This window comes from Ochlerotatus camptorhynchus, unplaced genomic scaffold, assembly GCF_037179485.1.
Source record: "Ochlerotatus camptorhynchus isolate MF236.1 unplaced genomic scaffold, CSIRO-AGI_Acam_v1.1 ptg000361l, whole genome shotgun sequence".
In the NCBI taxonomy this organism is placed as follows: Eukaryota; Metazoa; Arthropoda; class Insecta; order Diptera; family Culicidae; genus Ochlerotatus; species Ochlerotatus camptorhynchus.
The window spans coordinates 3,584,592-3,600,461 of NW_027040849.1; the positions used below are offsets into that span (position 1 = coordinate 3,584,592).

At 43.0% G+C, this 15,870-nt stretch overlaps 1 protein-coding gene and 1 pseudogene across 1 annotated transcript in view; both read right to left on the minus strand.

Annotated features, from left to right (window-relative positions):
* Cht2 (Chitinase 2) overlaps positions 1-15,870 on the minus strand; it is a 38,539-nt gene that overhangs the window by 3,683 nt on the left and 18,986 nt on the right. Inside the window, exon 2 of the mRNA XM_065231851.1 lies at positions 7,814-7,978. Coding sequence (XP_065087923.1) covers positions 7,814-7,978 — 165 coding nt within the window. The remainder of the gene's footprint in view (positions 1-7,813; positions 7,979-15,870) is intronic.
* On the minus strand, positions 5,165-6,802 carry LOC135709537 (heterogeneous nuclear ribonucleoprotein L-like; annotated as a pseudogene).

Genomic DNA, 15,870 nt, shown 5'->3' on the forward strand with positions numbered 1-15,870 from the left:
CCTCGAACGACTAGATCAATCTTCAAGACATCAGCGAAAAACAATTTACCTCAACGTAGTAGAATAAACGTTACATCGTTCACAAATAAAGAGAAGAGAAGTTGTCCCAAAGTGCTACCCTGTGGAACTCCTGATCTGTTCGAGAAACAGTACGATGAGTAGTTTCCAATGCATACAGTAACTTTACGTTGCACGAGGTACGATCTAATTAATTAATTTATCTTTATTAGGGAGGCTTTCAGCCTTGGGCTGGTTCGCCTCCACTAGGTACGATCTAAGCCAGCTGCAGAAGGAAACAGAACATCCAATTTTTTCAAGCGTTGCTAGCAGAACGTCGTGCACAACTGTATCAAACGCAGCTTTAAGATCAGTGTAGATCGAGGGGGGCGACACATCTAAATCTCAATTTTAGATGCTCAATAAATTTCACACTAGCGAATAAATCTTTGAAAAATCTTCTTTTATTTCTCGCATCTACTTGCATCGCGCATCATCTTTTTGCAGGAAATCTTCAAAATCGTGATAAATCTTCTTTCTATCTACTCAGCGACTCTTCTTCCATCTATCAGCGACTCTAAAGCTGGGTTTAGACTAGGCAATCAAATGATCAATTCAATTGGCTTGAAAAGTTGAGCCTGGTTCAACTTTTTTCAATTCAAGTGAGTTGATCAAGTCAGTTGACTGGCATGGTTTACACGTTCAATTCGCGTTCAAGTCAGTTGAATTCAACTGCCTTGATCCATTTACTTGCCCTGTCTAAACCCAACTTAACAACTTAGATTCAACCCCAAGCGAGGTAATCCCACGGTAGTTTTCCACATTGCGTTTGTCTCCTTTCTTGAAAACAGGGAACATAGTAGAGCGTTTCCATAGTGCGGGAAATTTCTGTTGACGAAGTGACAGGTTGAAGAGCAAGGACAACGGAGCAGCTAAGATATCGGAGCATTTTTTAGGACAGCAGATGGAATAACACTCGGACCTGGTGACCATTTGTACATCTACGGCAAAAACATCCATGTTTACGACGTCGGTTGGCACATCACGGACGGCTCGCTAAATTTCTACTTGCGATGGGGAGTCATTCGAGAAGACGCTTAAGAAGTGCCTAGCAAGCATTTGTCCTCAGTTGTCAATGCTACGTCATTGCCGAGAAACATTTTTGACGGCAGCCCAGTTTCCTTCCTCTTCGTATTCACAAACGACCAGAATCCCTTGGGGTGGCATTGCAGATTATGTTGAGTACGAATTACATACCTCTTGTAAAGAAGCTTGTTGTAGTGGCGATAATCATTGCTGGCAATTGAAAAATTTCGCTTGGTAAGGGTACATCCATAGAGGTAACTCTAAGACTAGAAGGTCCCGAAATAACGTGCTCAACTTTTTGGCTCAGCTCTGATACTCTCTTCGGTCCCAAGCTAATAGATTCACCCCTCGAAACATAGGAAAAACCAATAACCCCTCATTTTATCTGTCAAACTTTCATAGCTTATCAAAACAAACATTGCGTAGTACTAGAATTTCGACTAGAATGGGGTACGTTAATCGTTTGCCTGGGACCAATAGGCTAGTCAAGTAGTGAGCCAATTTAAAGTCGTTAGTTTCGTATTGATTGTTGGTACATCGTCGATGAGTGAGAACACGGAGAGCTCTAGATCGCACTCGTTTCAGGTTGCGGAGAGTAGCGTTAGACCAAGGCGGTTTTCTTGGAGGTAGGCACTTCGGTACTGAAGCACAAGCACAGTCGCGCAAAAGACTATTATAGCAAGCGGCTGCTGTATCGATATCAAGGTCATTCAACACGTTTCAGTTGATTCGAGACAAGGAACGCCTCAGCAAACGGATATCGGTCTTTCGGAAATTGAGCCGAGTGGCAGCCATGGTTTCATCAAAACAAATTTGAGATCCGTTCGCGATAGATATATCCAAAGCAAGGTGGAAATTGTCAAGAGGAACGATAACATATATAGAATATGTAGAAACGTCAAAGTGATCCGATGCCAGCGCTGCGGCGAGTAGTTCGCGGAAACTTAACATTCAAACCAATCGTTAAATGCACAAACGATGATCTAGAATGAAGAGTTACGCCTGTTTGTCTGTGGTAGAACTCTCTGGTGGAATGCCGCGCTTCGACATCGACATCGACGTAACATTCTTCGCAAAGTTCGCCGCCGCTTTTTCATTCTTCGTAGCTGAATATGAAGAATGCGTCTCTTCCTCTTTCCGTGAGTATATCTTCCAAATCGAAGTCACTCAGTCGTTCCCATCGGAAATGACATTCGATGGCAGAACGAGTCATGACATCGTAGGTTCAGTCGCATTCTTTGCCGATTATTTCAAATCAGTGTACAATGCTGTCCCTCCGGCAGACTCTCCGGATTTGTTAAATTCCTTGCCGTCATACGATATACCTTTTCCGTGCCCAACGTTTGCTATAGCAGATGTCACCAATGCGCTGAGCTCCGTAGGTCCTGAATCGGAAAACTACCTCCCGTGTTTATTCGTCGATATTCCGAGGGTTATTCAACCTTTCACTATCGGAAGCTGCCTTCCCGGATGCATGGAAGTTGTCTTCGGTTACACCAATACACAAGGCCGGAAACATTCCTAGCGTTGAGAATTGCCGACCTATTTCTATTCTTTACTGTTTAGCAAAGCCGTACGAGCTTTTGATTCACGATAGAATGTACTCTGCTGCTAAACCCATAGTTTCTCAATATCTACCTGACGTTGTGAAGAATCGTTCTACCGCTACGAATCTGATGGTATATACCGCTATACTTCAGTTTGGAAAAGTGCTGCCAAGTTGACAGTATTTACGTGGACTTTTCCAAAGCATTCGATAAAGTGCCACATGAATTAACTCTGAGAAAGCTCGAAAGGTTGGGATTTGCTAACGTACAATCATTCCGAGCACCTAGCATAAAAAAAACTATAAGGGACAAACCTGAGGTTGTACGCAATGGTGACGTAGGACTACGTGGTCTTATATAAAAAATCTTATTTGTTAACTGCAGCAGGAGCTTGTATTTTCTGTAGGAATAGGAATTTGTGCGGGGTTCTCTCTGTCTATACTCTAGTTTGACGCACTTGACTTAGATGGCCCACAGCGACTCACGAAGAGCTACTGATTCCGATCAATAGCGGTATGGCTTCATCCTCCTTCTCTGGATGCTCACGTGGGCTGCAGCTCGCTGCTTGCAGGGAGCCTTTCGTTGTGTACTGGAGAACACCACCACTCACCACGCTGTGATTGAATAAACATAGTGACATATTGAAAAATGATAAAGTCTTAAGATAAGATGCGTAGAAATATTTCTGATCGATTGGTGATAAAATTATTGAAATTGGTCCAGGGGCAGCTGAGTTATTAACGTTCAAAATCTTTCATTATTTTGTTACATGTTCCATTTTTGGTTATCACAAAGTGTACCCCCATATAGAAATCACAGACGTAGTCCTACGTCAAAAATCAGGACAATCGCTTGCATAGCAACACTCCGTCTTCAAAATCGTTACACCGGTGACGGCACATTTCCCAGACAAAGAACAGCTGACAGCGGTATCGTGACCGGACCGAGGTTTCCGGCCACGCCTACACGAACTAGCGATGCAGCTCCCACGGCTGCGGCTGCTTCTAATGCTATTGCTACAGAAACCGAGGGGGGCGACACATCTAAATTTCAAGTTTAGATGCTCAACAAATCTCACACTAGTGAATCAATCTTCGAACAATCTTCTTTCATTTGTCGCATCTACTTGCATCGCTCATCAAGTTTTTGCAGGAAATCTTCAGAATCGTCATCAATCTTCTTTCTATCTACTCAGCGTGCACGCAGGTAGCTACAGCAAAACACAATCTTTTTTGCATCGTAGATAGAGTCGTCCCCCTCGACAGAAACAGATTTCAAAGTTGAATTCCATTCGGTCTCACCAAACGGTGTTTATTCAATCACCGCGTCGTTAGTAGTGGTGTTCTCCAGTACACAACGAAAGGCTCCCTGCAAGCAGCTGGCTATCAAGGCTTGCCTCAACCGCTGATCGGATTCAGTTCCAATCACCGTGTGTGGTGCACAGCAAAAAAAGTTGTTGAATATTACATCGAAACTGCTGCAACCAGGTCAATCCATCGGTTGTGTTATATCACATTGTACGATGTACATCGATTTCGCGAACAAAATTACATCCATTGATGTAATATTGTATCTGCTTTTTGCTATTACATCATTATTTCATACATCAGCTTGAATTACGTTGATCGATATTACATTTTTTTTTTTGCTGTGTGGTGTCCGGTTGTCGGCATCAGCAGCAGCAATGCTTTCGGCGCGTGGTGTTGAACTTTGTTCCCTAGTACACAACAAAAGGCTGCCTGCAAGCAGCGAGGTACTGCCCACATGAGAATCCATAGAAGGAGGAAGAAGCCGCACTGCTATTGATCGGAATCAGTAGCTCTTCGTGAGTCGCTGTGGGCCATCTATGCCAAGCGCGTCACCCTCATTCCAATCAACATACAACTCACCAGCCTCATCTGTGTTTAACACCATAATAGTTCAGCATCACTCAACCATCACGACAAAACGGTTCCCATATCTAGATAGAGCTGGAATTAGGGCGTAACAGCTTTTGTAAACAATTACTTCTTTCGATGATGTCTTGAAAGCCAAGGCTCGCGCACGCAAATCAACAACCATATTCCAGCTCTACCCAGATATGTTTAAATCTAACATACCAAGCTCTTGAAGGCAACAATGGGGGTGCAATTTCAAAAACCAAAGTCGGTCGCGGCATAAAAGTGGTCTGATTTTGATCCAGCCAATCGATAGGAATTTTTTCTTCAAATCTGTTAAAATTAAGACTTTATCATTTTTCAAACTATCACTGTTGAAAATTGCGCGAATGTGCATCGCTAATTCGTGTAGCCGTGTCTTAAAATTTAGCTTTGATATTGGTTCAATGTTTTCTCCCTTCAATAAGCGGATGTTATCAAGATCGATCTTCCGCCGTGTAGTCTCGAATCGACATTAAAGGACATTACATGGGGGGTGTGTATGTGTGGTATTGGATGGTGCTGACAATGACGATGATGATCGTTGATGTGGGGTGAGACCTGACGAACGAGTTACGTCGTTGCTTTTGCTTTCCTTCTAAGAAAATGGACTCCATCTTACATTGGTTTATCGTGTTCGGATTTGAGAGAGCCGCCCTCCACCGAAATGGACGTCACACCACCGGGCGCTGCTGCCACGACGGAGGTTGTCGCGGCCGCTGCCGACATTGGGTTGCCAGGTGCTGGTGCCATGCACATGCCCATGTTTTCGATGTTGTTCCATGTTCATCGTCTTGGACGAGGAGAAACACAGCTTCATCGGGAATTGTGTGCCTTTGTGATCGATTGCGCTGTGGTTGCACTTCATTATGGCGTTCACCGCCAGGGCTACGCTCGGGAGCTCGACCAATCCGAAGGAGGAACGTTCCGATTTCAGCGGGAACATTCACACTTGCGACGGGTGGTAGTCTTTGGTGGTGAATGCAGTCAGCAGCAGATCCTCGGATATAACGGATGGGTATTGAAGAAGTGGAAAATCTTGCTCGGTGGCAGAAAGCGATTTTTGCTGGCCTGGGTCAACGAAAGGAAGCGATTGTTCTTGGAGGCGCTGTAGCCCTTGAAGCTGATCGAATTGTCCGACAGGGTGTAGGGGTCGGTGGACTCTGACAAGAAATGGAAAATGCAATCTGAATTTTGCTACCATCATTTTCGATTAGAATGTTGTTCAAGTGCTGGATGCTGCGTTCGACTGCGATGGCGTCTCCCATCTGCACCATGATGGCGATACCCTCTTTGCTCTTCAGGAGCTTAATCTTGACATTTCCGTACAGGCAGAACAGATTGAACAGCTTATCGGTGTTGGCTGTGTTGTTATCGAGTCCGTAGACCATCATCACTGCGCCCTGTTGCTGTGCCGTTTGAATGAAATTGGCTGGTCCATTTCTATTTATTTATTCGTCAATCAAAAACGTAGACTGCATAATAACATCATAACTTATGATCTATGATTTCGCAGTTTTTGGAAATATTTTTTTCAGTTTTAGGGGCGACATATTTAGGTCTATCATTTCACAGTATAGATTATAAACAGATATCATCCGACGATCTACCGCGAACAAATATAGATTACGCAATTGACGAGAAGGTACATAAAAATTAAGTCTTGATAATAAATAAGCTGAGTCAATGCGTTGCGAAGCAATATTGTTCACGGAAGAGACCATAGCATAATCTCGGCGCTCTTTCAATGACTGAATGTTGATTAACAAGCAACGAGCTTCATAAGATGGGAAAGGCAATTCTGTCCATCCCAATCTACGTAGTGCATATAGTAAAAATTTCCTTTGGATTGACTCTATTCGTTCTTCATGCTTTTTCATATAAGGTGACCAAACAACACTGCATTATTCTAATATTGGCCTCACATAGGCAACATATAGTGTTTTAATTGTGTAAGGATCTTTAAAGTGTAAACCAAAACGCTTTATAAAATTAAGCATATTGCCTGCTCTATGAATAATTGTGTTATAATGATCCACAAATGTTAGTTTAGAATCTAGAATAACTCCTAAATCTCTTATTTTATCAGAACTTTGAACAATGTGATTTCGGGTCAGTGGTGCGTCCTTCATTAGTCCGACATGTGTTCCGGCCGGTGTTGGTTTACAGTTTTCCGACGGATGAAACTCGGGCGGTGAAAAATTCGATGTAAATCCGTTTTTCCGCCGGCTCCCAGAAGGACTGGTTTAGGACCATGGTTGGTCGTTGTAACGGGGTCGGCCTTCCGCCAAGATGGTAGGATCATAAAGGTAACTCTAAGACCAGAGCTATGTGATAACCACTTCCGATTTCCATTTCGTGAAATTCAAGTTGGCCGTTGGGCTGAATGCCCTGTATTTGCTGAAACCTTGGACGGATTCAAACGTCTTCTCAAGTATCTTACTGAAAACTGAAAAACAACACAAATTTTTCACTTACTACACCAAAACTGAAAGTCTGTTCAAGGTTGTCTTGAAAGGGCTGCCCAGTGGTAAATCTCTGCATCAGACAAAGATGAATTGGAGTTGAGGCAGTCCAAGTAATCAAAATGAAAATGAAATCCCGTCCAGGCGGGCTTCATTTTTGGTAAGCAAATAAATAGGATCGTTTCGTTTCCCATACATTTTCCCATTTAAAATGTCCCGCAAATCGAGAGTTTAACCAAATTTGTTCAAATGTTGTACAGTTCTTTGGGACCTCAATACGCATTGAAAGAGCAGTGGCGAACAGGAGGTTGTAAAGTTGATAATTTGTGCAGGCGGGTCTCGGATACACCGTATACCTCGTCTAATTTAACATCGCAGAATGAATGCAAAATTAAACGAGTTCATGTTCCCCCCAGATGCAACGTAAATTCGTTATGAAGCACCCTAATGTATACATTATGTACAACTCATTTGTAGTACAAAATGATACCCTTCTACTTTAAATATACAGGCCATTGTAGTTGTAATCCACACCCCGTACCTCAATCGATAATTCACCGATAAATCCGGTTTACAGTTCACACGCTTGTTTTCCTCTCCGCAATCACACAAAGAAAGACCATCACAGCACGGGACAGGAAGGCATGTGTAATCCGATACCCGATAGTCTACATTAATCCACATACCGACTCATATGCATTTGGGGGAGGTCGATGACAAGGTGTTTGCTTTCTTCGATTAATGCAATCTGACGCTAAATTTAGGATAGGGATATAGACTTTATACGGTGATAGGTACTTACCAAGCGATTTCATGGCATTGCTTTCGATGTCCAGACCGGCAAACGCGTAGATGGCGTGCGTGCAGAGCTTCGGATCGAAGTGGTCCAAACTGTAGGACGCCGAACCTTTCCGGTATACGGCCCACGTCGAAATGTAGCATACCACAACGCGATCGTGGTCGGTTACTGATATGGGCGATGGACGTACATGAAAGTGTAACAAAACAGACAAACAGAAGAAAATAAGATTTTTTTTTTTTGCTTTTTACTAGACTTGTTTGTTATTGCTTCGCTCAACAGCGGATTATTATGAATCAACGACCGCGGTTGAAGGGAATCGAAAATGCCGGTGCTCTTCTGTTGCTCTCCGTGAATGGATGGAGCATGAGTCATCACTGGTTTTACTTGGTGGAACCAAAAGAAAGTGATGGTGGAGTGGTGGCCTAACGATGAAAAATAAATCAAATGCTGACCGCAATCTGCGGCGGGTGATAACGCTATTGATGGCGAATGAGCTAATTATGACACACGAAGCATGAGGGACAGAAATAAGCAATCAGTGGTAGAAAATAAGCATAAATATAAATGATTTAAATAAGTAATCGGTTCACCCCTGAATGAAATATCAGCTCCATAAAGATTACGCGATTGAACCTGCCAAACAAATGAATGAAAAATAACAAAAACACATTTTTTTAAAATAAAATCACGCATTACAATGTCCTGCTCTTGACCATATTGAACAAAACAAAAGAACAGAATATGGGTGATGATCTGTGAAATAGCACCACAGAAATAAATCAGATGGTAATGCAAATTCAATTAGAGAGGGACGAAAAATCAATTGGTAGAAGTTCCGGTGAATTTGGTGGGTTCACATCTTTTGGCACAAAATTGACTACGTTGGCTCTGTACCACTCCAACACATTTCGAGCGTAGTGGCAGGATACTAGATCAGGTCAAAACAGAGTTGATCCTTTCCCTAATAAACAAATACCATAAACGAACTGTATCCCGGATGGGTAAACTATCCCACAAATGGTTTTGATGATACCCCAACCCGTCGTTAAGCTCTCCTTTATGGTTATTTTTATTAAAGCTCGATTCAAAGTAAATCTGGACGCACGGTTTAATACACCACCGCACCCCAGGTGGTTGGAACAAAAAACGTTTGACAGGCATTTGTGGATGTTTCATTGACGAAGAAATTGGTGAAAAGTTTTTCTCGATTGATCGACGCATCCCGAAATTACGGATCATGGAACTTGAGTAAAGAAAATTAATTGTGCACAAACATCTAGAGAACCCTTCGTGGTCTGCCTCAAAAATAGCAAAAGTGTTAAAATTCCCAAAGTCAACGGTGAGTCTTGTAATCAAACGTTACAAGGATACTCTGAGTGTGGATAGAGCACAGCGCATCTATCATAAAAGTGGCACTAGGGACAAAAAGCTGAGGAGCATGGTGTTGAGGTACGTGAAAAGTATACGTGATTTGGCAAAGAAATACGATTCCAACTTTTCCACCGTGCGTAACATCCTTTCAAGAGAAGGATATAAGCACAAACGAAGTGACAGACGGAGCGGCTCGAAGTTTGATTTGACGCACTTTCATTTGAAATTTTCGAGTGTACCTCACGGCAACACTATCTACTCATATGTACTATCTTAAAGTAGTTGATGCTATTGGGGCACCGCCTGTTATCTCTTTTTCTCTAACGAAAAATGAAAGGGAAAGCCTGTTGTCAAACAGCATGTCACTATGTTGTGTTCATTGTTATCTGCACTTCTTTTGTATAATGGAAGACCATAGGCCGAAATGATTAGGGGTAAACACATCGAGTTAACGTTTGCTTAGAAGTAAACGATGTTGAGCTGTCAATGACTCGCGCTTGTTGGCGGCAATTGTTGCTAAAGATTTCATCAGTCAGTGCTCCTAACCAAAGCCACAGTCATTCGCGACCGAGAAGACATCGTTGTTGGACGCCAAACAGGACCTGCCCGTGAAAAAAAACCAATGATTTTGAATGGAGATTTTTGTTGATTAGGGGTAGGAGGGGCATAGTGAGCATTCCACACTTTGGCTCTGAATCTCCAGCTGCATGAAACAAATCAACTGATAGTAGGTTGATATTGATCCTACCACCAACCAATTTGTTCCAAACGGCCGGAAGACCAAGCTGGGGCATGGGATCCTCACTATTCCCCTCTTACCCCTACCATAAAATCACAACGAAAATCGTGGTATATGAGAAATGTACAGTAAAAAAGGGGGGTTGTTAAGCATCCTAACAATAAAAAAATTGATTTTTCTCGAACAAATTTGATCTCATCAAATTAATTTTCATTGATAATTGTTTCGTTAAAAACGAAATTTATTTTTTCTCCCGTCCAATAATTTAACAATAAATTTTTAATGTGCCCAAAATTCAACCGTAAAAATCATTGTAATTTCGTTATTTAACTATATTTTTTTTGCGGCCATACTCGGTATGCATTCGCTCCTCCGTAGCGGAACCGGAAGCTCTCGACGAGGGCGATCTGAAGGAGGAAAATTTACTCCAAAATCATGTCGAGATCCATCGAATCAAAGAGGCGATCGACGTGCTGGAGGTGAGAATGAAGGAGGATCGGATGGAACCGATTTTTTTTAAATTTATTACGGCTAAATATGCTGTATGTCAAGCGTTTGAGCATGATTGCGGTACGATGCTCTATTCTGGACCGGTCTACTAGACGTGAAAAAACTAGTCATTATACCTGCTACGTGTATCTTGTTACCTGAAGACGAGGAGGGAATCTTCGGATACATGGAGGAGGACTTCAGAAATGAGGAAGCTCATATGCGAGGACAAAAGTGTTACATCTGCAAGAAACGGTATGCAAACGTTTTGTGTTGCGCGAAGAAGTGCTTCCGTTCATTTCATACGCTTTGTGGGATGCAGAATGAGTGCCTGTCGCATTACGTGGATACGTTCCAGTCGTGGTGCGATAAGCACGTAGTGCTGGTGGGTAAGGTGAAATACTCCGAGACCGAAAAGACGAACCACAATAGACAGTGACGACAGCGATTCCGATCTGGTTTCTAGACGAAAGAAACCAACGTCGATGCGAAGGCTGTCCACGTCTTCGTCTAGTTCTTCCTTGCTCGTTTCTTCGAATTACGAATAAATCAGTCTGGAGGAACTGGTCAAGAAGATTCCACTCGAGATTCCACTGCCACGAGGAACTTCCGTCGAAAAATTGCTTCGAGCCAAACCGGTCGTAAGGCTCGAGAAGCTCAGCTCGGAAAAGATCAAATCATTGACTTCTTCGGACAATGAAGACGAAGCATCCTCCTCCGGATCGTCAACCATGTGAAGTTAAACAAAAAGTAGTGCCGAAAATCGATGGTAGAATTGCAGTCGATCAAAGAGGTCATCCGTTCCGACACGGACACGCTAACGGATGCCTCGGTGGGACAGGAAATCGTGCGTCCCAAGACGCCTTACAGAAATCTTTTGAAAAGCTAATTGAAGCTTTTTGGGTCGAAACCCGTCCCACGAAAACGGTCCCTCAGCGAGTCTGATACGGAGTACGTTACAGCGAAGAAAATTAGGTTGATTTAATTTTAATGGCGACCTTCCTTAGACGGCGAATTTTCCAGCGCTAGTCAAGTCTTTCCCACGGCGCAGTAGATTACTGCCAACGGTGCCACCTCAGTGGGAATGCGATTCGAAACCGGGTTGACGTTGATGCTCAAAAGTGAGAAAATGTTCCGGATTTCACGTAGCGAATGTCAGCTGGTATCACGTTGCTTGCAGGTACTGAGGGAGAACCTTCCAAAACTTCTAGTGTTTGGACTGGTGGTATAGAGATTGCTAAAGTATGATTGTGTCAGTGATTTGTTTTCATCGGGAAAATTTTCCGCTATGAAATTTTTTTTTTCCCGATGAAAACATTTTGCGTATACGTATACGTGACGTAGTGTGCGTACGATAAACGTCAGCAATCACTATGACACAAATAATGCACCTGAAACCGACGGAGAATCGCAAGTGCTGTGATCAATGTGATTGGTCAGGCAGAAGGAAACAAGTCAGCACTTTCATTATCACGACGTTCTTATGCATAATCTAGTGTGACGAAACGTTGGATCATGCGTAAGAACACCATGAGAACGAAAGTGTCGACTACATTCCTTCTGCCGCACCTATAGTAACGCACATGGTTCCCGCGCTGACTGTTCCTTACTTTCTCACTCTAATCAAAATTTCCTTCGATGAGTGAGAAAACAGCTCCCCGTCAACGCGAGCGAGAACGCGAGTTGCCAGATCATTGCACACAAAACCAACTTGAATTAATTCAAAACAAAAATACTAACGAACCTGGCGGTGAGGGGCGGAAGGTGGACTAAAATTCTATTACTGAGAACCACATTATTTTAATTATTTTCTTCGGAGAAAGTCGTCTGTCACTTCGTTTGTGATATAAGTCTTTTTGTGCCAGTAAACATCCGAATCGCTCCCTGAAACAAAATTTAGTGGCCAAAAAGCGAGCACGATTACTATACGAACGAGTTTTGACGAAATTTGATGGCTGTATTTTAATGGATGACGAAACATATGTCAAAATGGATTATAAACAAATCCCCGAACGAAAATTTTACCTAACAACTGGTCGTGGGGATGTCCCTTTCAGGTATAAATTTATTTTTGCTAATAAGTTTGCTCGGAAACTAATGATTTGGCAAGGAATCTGCAGTTGTGGCCTTAAAACCAAGGTTTTCATCACATCTCACACCATGACGTCGAAGGTTTACATTAAGGAGTGTCTGAAAAAGCGGATTTTTGTTTTTTTCATTCGGCAACATAAGACCAACGTTATGTTTTGGCGGATATAGCAAACAATGTTAATTTCGTCGCCAAAGAGATTAATCCTCCGAATTGCCCTGAGTTCAGACCGATCGAGTTTTCCCCATGTGCATTTGGAATCGAACCAGACACCTAAATAGCTGTAACCACAAACGAAGTGACAGACGGAGCGGCTCGAAATTTGATTTGACGCACTTACATTTACAATTTTCGAGTGTACCTCACGGCAACACTATCTACTCATATGTACTAGATTAAACTAGGGGGTACCGCCTGTTATCTCTTTTTCTCTAACGAAAATTGAAAGGGAGAGCCTGTTGTCAAACAGCATGTCATTATTCGCTTCTTTTGTATAATGAAAGACGATAGGCCAAAATGATTAGGGATGAACACATCGGGTTAACATTTGCTTACAAGTAAACGATGTTGAGCTGTCAATGACTCGCGCTTGTTGCAATTGTTGCTACAGATTTCTTCAGTCCGTGCTAGAAGCCTAAGTCACAGTCATTCGCGACCGAGAAGACATAGACATCGTTGTTGGACGCCAAACAGAACCCGGCCATACTCGGTATGCTGGTATACATTCACTCCTCCGTAGCGGAACTGGAAGGATCCACCCAAGCTGCCGGATATCAGTTTTGTCTGCTCCAGTTTCTTCTTATTATTCTGCAGAACCAGACAGTGCGAGTACTGGTCGTGTTTGCCAAACCAACCGGTGGAATACTAATCTGAAAGCCGATTTCTTAGGCACGTTGCATTTGTTGCAGTAGATCGTCACTTGCCGCTGCACTTTCATGGAGCGGATTACAATCGCCGTGGCAGTAGTTTCGTCGTACAGATCGATCACTGGATCGATATCAACCCGATAGGTATGGCCGGCATGCTTCGCGTAGTGACGCTCGCTCATGTCACGGGGAATCCTTTCCGAACAGGCGGCGCATTGAAACTTTTGTACGAATCGATCGGGACATAGGATTTGATGTCACGCTTTTGTCTTGTTTTTGAATTGCGGACTGTTCGAAAAAAGTTTAAAACTCTGCAGGAAATTCAAAAATATGAAACTTTTTCTGAACTTGTACAGATAAAGTTCTGTTAATCTCATTTCTTTTTTTTTTCCTTTGATTTGTTTTTTGTCGATCTGGTTTTCCGTACTGAGCACCAATGCTACCGATGCCAGCACTGATAAAAATCCCCTTATACCTTTTGGCAAATTTCCATTGCTGATTATTCATAAAATGTATAAGGCTACCACGAACCAATTTGTTCCGAACGGCCGGAAGACCAAGCTGAGGCATGGGATGCTCACTATGCCCCACTTGTTCACTATGCCCCTCTTACCCCTACCATAAAATCACAACGAAAATCATGGTATATGAGAAATGTACAATAAAAAAGGGGGCTTGTTATGCTAAGCATCTTAACAATAAAAAAATTGATTTTTGTCGAACAAATTTGATCTCATCAAATTAATTTTCATTGATAATTATCGTTAAAAACGAAATTTATTATTTCTCCTTTCCAATAATTTAATAATAAATTTTTAATGTGCCCAAAATTCAACCGTAAAATTCATTGTAATTTCGTTATTTTATTATAATTTTTTTTGCGGCCATCCTCGGTATGCATTCGTTACTCCGTAGCGGAACCGGAAGCTCTCGACGAGGGCGATCTAAAGGAGGAAAATTTACTCCAAAATCATGCCGAGATCCATCGAATCAAAGAGGCGATCGACGTGCTGGAGGTGAGAATGGAGGAGGATCGGATGAAACCGATTTTTTTTTAAATTTATTACGGCTAGAGATGCTGTATGTCAAGCGTTTGAGCATGATTGCGGTACGATGCACTATTCTGGACTGGTCTACTATACGTGGCAAAACTAGTCATTATACCTGCTACGTGTACCTTGTTACCTGAAGACGAGGAGGGAATCTTCGGATTCATGAAGGAGGACATCAGAAATGAGGAAGCTCGTATGCGCGGACAAAAGTGTTACATCTGCAAGGGTTGATGCATATATTATGTCACGCTCTAGGGGGGGGGGGTCTAAGATTTTGTGACAAGCAATGCATTAGGTATTCTTCGATTTAGCGTGACATAATTAATGCATGGGCCCCAAGGAACGGTATGCGAACGTTTTGTGTTGCACGAAGAAGTGCTTCCGTTCATTTCAGATGCTTTGTGGGATGCAGAATGAGTGCCTGTCGCATTACGTGGATACGTTCCAGTCGTGGTGCGATAAGCACGTAGCGCTGGTGGGTAAGGTGAAATAATCCGGGACCGAAGCCTGTGGGATTTGCTACGATGAGATGGGACCGTACAGGAAGCTGGAATCGATTCGTGCTGTCAGAATGTCTGGTTCCATCGGAGCTGCATGGCACAGTTTGCCCAATCGGCGGGGTACTTTTTCAAGTGCCCTTTGTGCAACAAAAAGGACGACTTTAGTCAGCAGATGCAGCAGCGTGGCATTTATATTCCGGAAAAGTAAGTGAAGCAGAGGTGGGTATTTGAATACTGAATATTTTATTTTATTTGTTCCAGGGATGCCTCGTGGGAGCCTGAACCGAATGCATTCAACGATCAGTTGGAACGTCCTTCGGAGTGTGACGCTGAAGCGTGTCGCTGTCGGTATGGGCGAGATTACGATTGCAAGCGTTGGGATATGATCCTGTGTGCAACGTGCAGTTCGACTTGTCGCTACGATCAGTGCATGGAGGTTCCCTCGAAGAACTATGTTTGCACCTTTTGTCTTCCGATTGTTTGAAGCTAGCCGAGGCTTCCCGAAGAGCGGAAGCAGCTTGACGTGCGGAAGCCAGTAGCAGAGAGGGGAGTTCTAGGGGTTGATCTCGTGGCAGACGTCATATTAAATCGGATGATTCAGATTCTGAAGAGTCAGTTGCATCAACGACCAAACGCAAATCTCAGAAAAGACGAACCACAAAAGACAGTGACGACAGTGATTCCGATCTGGTTTCTAAACGAAAGAAACCAACGTCGAAGCGACGGCTGTCCACGTCTTCGTCTAGTTCTTCCTCGTTCGTTTCTTCGAATGGCGAAGAAATCAGTCTGGATGAACTGATCAAGAAGATTCCACTGCCACGAGGAACTTCCGTCGAAAAATTGCCTCGAGCCAAACCGGTCGTATCAAATCGTTGACTTCTTCGGACAATGAAGACAAAGCATCCTCCGCCGGATCGTCGACCGTGTTCGATTTCAACTATCGTGTGAATT